Source organism: Lepisma saccharinum, chromosome 21, assembly GCF_977018435.1.
Source record: "Lepisma saccharinum chromosome 21, izLepSacc3.1, whole genome shotgun sequence".
Taxonomy (NCBI): Eukaryota; Metazoa; Arthropoda; class Insecta; order Zygentoma; family Lepismatidae; genus Lepisma; species Lepisma saccharinum.
The window spans coordinates 518,055-526,283 of NC_139249.1; the positions used below are offsets into that span (position 1 = coordinate 518,055).

Genomic DNA, 8,229 nt, shown 5'->3' on the forward strand with positions numbered 1-8,229 from the left:
CCTCATATCTCTCCTACAAAGGCCTTGAAGAAACAAACTCATTACAATTCCGCTTCCCGCGCCACAGGAGAAAAATAAAATTATGAGCCGAGCGGAGAAGTAAATGGTAAGCAAATACAAAACGAATTTTACGTAATTTTCCCGCCGGCGTGGCGTTAAATGAAAGTAGTCCCGAAACAAAAGCCGATGAGAATTTTAAAGCAAAGCGCGTGTCCCGGCGGCTATTCAGCTGCCCTGCTGTGTACACAGCGTGTGACATGTCGGATGTTTGGCTTTCATTTGCCAGCGTCGTTATCGATTGCGCCGTTTCCTTTTTTCTCTCTCTCGACTTCCTTCCGCTCTTTTGTTTGTCTTCTTATTCCTTGTTTGCAATTTCGTGACTTGGCGAGGCCTGTTTAACTTTCATTCACGTGTGGCGTTTCAGTGTTATGGTTGGCACACAGAATATCAGTTGCGTAAAAGAGTCGCTGTTAAGATTTAATGCAAGAAGCATTCGCGCCCTTAAATGAATGTGAAAGAAAATGTATAATGCAATTTTCAAGCCGCCGTAACTCGGTCGTTAGGGCGTCTGACTATCATGCGAGAGACCCGGGTTCGATCCCCGGCGGGGGAGATCCGGGATTTTTTCCACCTATTCAAGCAGCTCCGGCGCCCACCTACCGTCGTACAAAGTGGGTACCTGGAGGAAACTCAGGGGGGTAAAGGTCGCCAGGGACATTGCTCATTATATCACCCCGACCTTCGGCGTGATCAAGAAAGAGTGGTGCCCTACACGTCTTCATGGTGCGGTGCAAAGCACAGGGGAGCACTTTACTTTGCTTTTACCGACGATGGTCCAGTCGTGTCATGCTAAACAGTGAGTCCGACACATTCTGTTGTTCGTCCGTTGCTCTCTCGTACACAACAATTGATCGGTCAATATAATGTGTGCTGCAAATCATGTAACGTTGATCCGGAATACTACTGAACATAGTTTCTTCACTGTCGCACCAAAACTTTCTGAGACATCGATTTGTCACGCTGTGGCAATTTGCCCTGATAAGGAGACATTCGATTATTTTTTGCTGCATTTAGTAAGCACTCGAGTTGATCAGAGTACATCCTTGTTTGCACACATATTAACTTTACAGATTCCAGCCATAATACTCGAAGTTAACAGGCCTCGTCTAAAATGATTCAGTTGACATTCGAAATAGAGATTAAGTGAAACGTCTCCGAGTGGAATAAGATACATTACACGAATATAATAGGTGCAATGTATCATAAGCACGGAACGGATCTATATGTAAATACATACCTATATATAATACTAAAATCAATGTTATTTTGTATTATCTTTGCGAATCGTGGTATCTAAGCTCCAAAAATGTTGTTTTTATTATCCATATTTTTACATATATTGGCTTTTAGCACATTTTTTATATATTTTTGTTATTTTAACGTATAATATCCATATTTTTAAACATTTTCCGGCATATATGCCATTTTCATGCTAATACTACATTTTCTTTCTTGTGTTAAATACCAAAGGTTTACAATTCATCTGTATTCTGTTCCTTTTAAATCTTGACAGTAGACATTTGTCATTGTGACATTCTTGTCAACAACAGAACCCTTCGTTAGCACATCGCACTACGACGCCAGGTGTCCTAAGTTCGAATCCCGGCCTGGGCATGGATATTTCTGAGTGTCCATTCATCAATTTCATCATATCATCGCTCATCCCTATCTTCGCAAATTAGCCGAAAGTGGAACAAAATGTGAAGTAAAATAAAGAAAATCAAATCAAACAGAGCCCTTTCCAGATGACCTATGACGAACTGTGCATATCTTGGTAGAACACCCACGCGCCCATCACGGAATACGAAGAATGCAAGCTCAAGCATTCGCTTGAAATTCATTGCTTCATGTGATATTGAACGCAGTTTCAGTCAACTTGATTCTCTCTTCAGGGACAATAGGAGATTTACGATTCAGCACTTAAAAGAAATTTTGATAATCCATTTTTTGTGTTTGGATTTTGCATTACAGTTAATATCATGTAAGGATAATATATTTTATTCATCTAGGTCTGCAGATTGTTTAATGAAAATTGCCATTTTTGACAATTGTAAGTCCATATTTAATTCTATATTTTCATTAAAATAATTAAATATATATTTACATATCTTACACTTTTTTAATACATATAAATCCATTCCCTGGTCATAAGATTTAACAGGAGTAGAATCGTGCTGCAAATGAACATCAGTTAAGTTTCCCCAAGCGCTCGTTAAATTATACCGCAAGGAAGAACAATCTTGAAACCCGTGTTTAGTTCAGGCTGATTGTTTCACATGTTTAAGTTTATTGCTTGACATAATTATCCGGCTGAGCCATTTATGTCAGTATTGATATTTCAAGAAACTACAAGAAGGATGAAGATAAAATCTGGTACCCGTAAAAGTCCCTCAGGCTGTTACTCAAAACGATATAAATAATATCGATCTTTCGACTAGCTACAGTTTCAAGCCAATAATTACATCACCCTGCATTTTGGGGAAAAAATTCGGCTGATTTCAAACCAATACGTGATTCTGGAAGTATTTTGAATGCTGAAATGACATCCATCATGTCAGGATTCTCCCCTAGATCAGGACTTTTCCTTTCCCCGCGTCATTAAATTCAATCAACCCACTACATTATAACATTGACTTTTGAACATTTTTTTGAGGGATTTCGAAAACCTAACTTACGTAATCAAAGTTTACAATTTGCATGTCAATGTGTTTTGTGGACATAAAATGTGGATTAAATGCTTTCTATTCTTTGTGCATTTATAGTTCAAGATTGGAGGATTTGTATTGTAGAAAACTAATATTTTATCACCATCTACATATACAGAGCCATCTACTTGGGAATTATGGAACTACACATTTTATTGTGAAATTAAGGCAGTTAATATATATTGCTATTTTCAGAAAGAAAACTAGACGTGATGGGTAAAAATGGATTTCATTTTTGGAATCAGCATTTTGAAGTTATTCAGAGACTGCGAGTCGTTCAAACCCATACAGGGTGGTGTTATCATTCGTGAATAGAGTTCTTCACAATTAGATTAATGTCAGTCATTCACTTTTAATTTAAAGTATCTGTGTAAAGGATCCGAGAAAATTGCCCAAGGTTGCACAGAATAAAATCAACTCTAATTCTGTACACTCATGTCCTCCGGCATTTGCTTATACCCCTTCCTGAAGGGGGTCAATGCTTGATCTGTACAGCGGTACTCTTTAATCGCAGGAAATTAGTCCTCTCGAGGTTTTTGGGTTAGAGTACCGGCTGGGACACAATGTTTCTCTCTCTTCTAATCGTTATTCATCCTCATCCTCGCAATTTACCTGAAGGGGCAGAAAAAATGGCGTTCAGTTATTAAAATGCAAGTACTCATAGCACATTGCTAATCTTTTCGTAAGCACTGCATCTAGCTTTCTGTAGTCTTTATTCGTGTTTTAATGTTCTTTTCTCATCTCATTCGTTTTCACCACAGTTCATCTACAGTTGTAGAAACTGTCAAAATGTCTTTATTTACATTATCGTTTCAGTTAATAATATGTAGCACCCTGTCAGTATATCAGGATGCTACAACACTTGGAGAGAGATGTACGACTGGCTTAAACACATAATTTCCTAATGAAATGGTATGATAAAGTAGCAAGCACAAATATATTATAGAGAACGATATATGTAACTGTATTCACTGTGTATATGGACTCTGTAATTAGGTATGTACAGTCACCGGCAATACAAACGGGACACCTAGATCCTGAAATACCCGCTTCCCTGCAATGTGCCGTGTGTGTTGCCTAACTGCAAGGCGATATGCGAAATTCCATAGTCACTTTTCAATAAGTTCGGTTATCGCCGCGAAGTTATGAAACACATATAACTCCATGGAGGGTAGCGGGTATTTATAGGTATCCCATTTTTATTGCCGTTGACTGTACCTGTTCAATAAATCTTTCTATATATATAAAAATGGATGTATGTGCGTGTATGTTTGTTCCGCCATAACTCTCGAACGCCTGGAGCGATTTCAACCAAACTTGATACACATATCACTTATAATGTGGAAATAAATACTGTGGGAGGAAGGCACCCCTAGGGGTGGGGGTAGGATGGGGTGACATATAAAAATAATCGAAAACCACCTATATTAGTGTGGAATCTATAGTTTTCGCGGTCGCTAAGATGAATAGTGACACTCCCAATGCCGTTCAACTCCCAAGTTCATTTTACACTATAGTTAGAATTCATGATTTTCCTGTCTAATAGAAGATTGGTGTAAATAAATACCCGGGCAACGCCGGCCAATCACCTAGTAAATACATAAATATCAAAAGCCTGTTCGTCAAAGCCCACGATAAACATTGATAACAACGTATCCATTGAGGATGTATGCTCCAAGTATGGTGCCATAAACACAGTTCCAACTCTCTTGACGACACACGTGTCTAAACCGAGTTAATAAGAAAGCACTGCACTTACCTTGCTGCAGGACAAATATGCACAACAAAGGAAGATGGAATATTATGCACATTCCAGTCATTGTTTTTGTATGAATGTGGACGCCAAGTGTTCGTACACTATAAGTTATGCTCGAAAAACACCGTCGAAATCACAACGACAATAATCATTCAGTTCATGTCGTAACATGAAAACCAAGTATTTCCAGTCAGTTGCAAAGGTATAGTGCTTGTCTTCACATTTTTCTAAACTAGGTGTTTTCCAGCTGTTTTTAAAAGTAGTTATCAGTTTTCTTGTCTTAAGTTTTGGAGGGAAGGTACAGGGGTATGTAATTACAGTACCACGCTTATTTATAACAGCTACAGGTCAAAATTCACACGAAAAAGTATGATTTTCTGGAGACGAAAAACGTTAAAGAAAAAGGCCGGTTGTAATGTGACGATTATTGGCACTAATTCCCCACTGTCACAATCAAACACTTTGCCACCGAAAAAATCGCCGATACTAATTTCATCTACCTCCGCACCGGGAGAGCGACAAAAAAACAATACCGCCAACAATGATCCGACGCGCGCAATAATAGAAAAGCCAGCGCGACGGGACCCGAAGCGTGACGAGCGCAGCCGACGGTGCCACGAGGCGGAACACTCTTTCGAAACTGACCCAACTACGACACCATCGCGAGGGGATTCCTACGTGACGGCTGCAGCAGCGCCACCTCTTCAAGCGCCACTCGACGCTGCTTCAAAGAGTCGCTCAACCTGTGAGATCGTTGTGGGAAGGGAAGGGGGGTGAATAAGCGATACTCTCACGCATGGCCGTTGCACAAGGCTTCTCTCTCTCTCCACCGTGAAGACGGTAACTGATTTAAGCGAGCTTTCCGTGCGGAGTGTAGGAATATTGATGTAGGCCTCCCCGGTGGCGTCGCTTTGTAGTCAAGGGGTCCCGGTTTCGATACCCGGTGGAGACCCGTAGTGGTTCGGAGACCTACTTCAAACCAAGATTATAGGAATCCATAAATTATAATGAGATATATTGGGTTCCGCCGCAGGACCGGAACCTTTTTTCTCGCACAATTGAAATTCGGTCGAAGTTGCGTTTTGTTAAATTTAAAAAAAAGTTCCTGGATCGAATTTAAATTGATCGGGAAAAAAGGTTCCTGGACCGTATTTAAGTTCGTCCGCGAAAAAGGTTCTAGGACCGTATTTAAATTCGTCCTGGAAAAAATGTTCCAGGACCGTATTTAAATTCGTCCGGGAAAAAAAAGGTTCCAGCACCGTATTTAAATTCGTCCTGGAAAAAAGGTTCCAGGGCCGTATTTTAGTTCGTCCGGGAAAAAAGGTTCCAGGACCGTATTTAAATTCGTCCGTGAAAAAAGGTTCCAGGACCGTATTTAAATTCGTCCGGGAAAAAAGGTTACAGGACCGTATTTAAATTCGTCCGGGAAAAAAGGTTCCAGGACCGTATTTAAATTCGTCCGGGAGAAAAGTTCCAGGACCGTATATAAATTCGTCTGGGGAAAAATGTTCCAGGACCGTATATAAATTCGTCTGGGGAAAAAATGTTCCAGGACCGTATTTAAATTCGTCCGGGAAAAAGTTCCTGGACCGTATTTAATCGTCCGGGAAAAAAGGTTCCTGGTTCCTGGACCGTATTTAAATTCGTCCGGTAAAAAAGGTTCCAGGACCCTATTTAAATTCGTCCGGGGAAAAAAGGTTCCAGGACCCTATTTAAATTCGTCCGGGGAAAAAAGGTTCCAGGACCCTATTTAAATTCGTCCGGGGGAAAAAGGTTCCAGGACCGTATTTAAATTCGTCCGGGAAAAAAGGTTCCTGGTTCCTGGACCGTATTTAACTTCGTCCGTGAAAAAAGGTTCCAGGACCGTATTTAAATTCGTCCGGGAAAAAGGTTCCAGGACCGTATTTAAATTCGTCCGGGAAAAAAGGTTCCAGGACCGTATTTAAATTCGTCCCGGAAAAAGGTTCCAGGACCATATTTAAATTCGTCCGGGAAAAAGGTTCCAGGACCGTATTTAAATTCGTCCGGGAAAAAGGTTCCTGGACCATATTTAAATTCGTCCGGGAAAAAGGTTCCTGGACCGTATTTAAATTCGTCCGGGAAAAAGGTTCCAGGACCGTATTTAAATTCGTCCGGGAAAGAAGGTTCCAGGACCGTATTTAAATTCGTCCGGGAAAGAAGGTTCCAGGACCGTATTTAAATTCGTCCGGGAAAGAAGGTTCCAGGACCGTATTTAAATTCGTCCGGGAAAGAAGGTTCCAGGACCGTATTTAAATTCGTCCGGGAAAAAAGGGTCCAGGACCGTATTTCAATTGATGTAAAACGATTCCTGGACCGAATTGAAATACATAAAGATAAAAAGGTTACTTACGGTACAGAACCCATTTACGCTTGCTGAATTTCTCTCCAGGACGGGAATTGAATTTATTTAAAATTCCTAGACCTTTAACAACCCTGTTTTAAACTGTAGGTCCAGTCTCGATTAGCCTGTCTGTGCACAAAGTTGACTTAAAGCACCAACTCAACTCAATACTGATGTTCGAAACTCGTTACTGGGACAGGAAGAAGGAAAGAAAGAGGCAGGAAGATAGGGAGAGCGAACGAGACAATTCTCTCTCTCTCCCTCCTCTATCTCTCTGTATATATCTCTCTCTCTCTCGCCGGCCCCCGTGGCAGAGTGGTTAGCACATCCTGCTACATGCATACATCTCACGGATTCGTATCCCGACCTGGGCGTGGATGTTTGTGAGTGTCCATTCATCAATTTCACCATATCATCACTCATCCCCATCTTCACGAATTAGCCAAAAGTGGCACAAGAAGCGAAGTAAAATAAAGCTAATCAATCAATCTCGCTCTCTCAGAGAAAAGTAATGTTCGATACTCGCTACTGAGTTTTTGTGCTAAGTCCAGTTTTTGCACAGATAGACTAAAGCGACTAAAATAACTCGAATCAAAATCAATCTATTCAGATTTGTGATATAAGAGAGAGAGAGAGAGAGAGAGAAGGAGAGAATTAGCAATGCAAAGTGAATATCATGGAGGGTAAATTCGAGCGAGGAAAAGAACAGAAAACCAGGTAGAGATCAAAGTGTGAATGAGGAAGAGGGAGCTAAAAGAGCAAGAAATTAATTTTATTTTGTTTCTTTTAAGTCCACTTTATGCACAGGAAAGTTAATCGGGACTGGACCTCCTACAGTTTAAAGTAGGATCAGAACCACTATGTGGCTCCACCTGGCATCGTACCCGGTGCCTCTTGATTACAACGCTACATCGTTACCACCACGGGATGCCAAGAACTTTCTATCGAAAAGCGGTAGAGTCACATTTGCGTTTACTTGTGATTCACCGTCGCTTTTCTTCCACCTTGGATAATCGCAAGAAGCATGAAGATGAGTGATGATAACATTTAATTCATGAAGAGACGTTCACAAAACCACCTATGCCCATGACGGGAGTCAAACCCGGGATTCTTGGCGTCGTAGCGCTCTGTGCTAACCACTCCGCCACGGACGTCAGCGAGATACATTTAAGTTATTGAGAAAGCAACTGTTAAAAGATGCTCTGTTGCAGTAAGTAAATTTGTAACACGGTGACGTAACTCAGCAAACCATTATACAGGGTGTCCACAAAGTCCTGCTACCGTTACAATGAAACTTAACTTCTAAACTATATGAGATAAATACATGCAGTTTTTTGCAACGTGTT

General features: G+C 40.8%; 1 protein-coding gene across 1 annotated transcript in view; it reads right to left on the reverse strand.

Moving 5' to 3' along the window:
* Window positions 1–5,144, reverse strand: part of LOC146003939 (cell adhesion molecule 2-like) — a 56,776-nt gene extending 51,632 nt beyond the window's left edge. The window contains exon 1 of the mRNA XM_083142452.1: window positions 4,525–5,144. Coding sequence (XP_082998578.1) covers window positions 4,525–4,585 — 61 coding nt within the window. The 5' untranslated portion in view covers window positions 4,586–5,144. The remainder of the gene's footprint in view (window positions 1–4,524) is intronic.
* Between the last annotated feature and the right edge of the window lie 3,085 nt (window positions 5,145–8,229).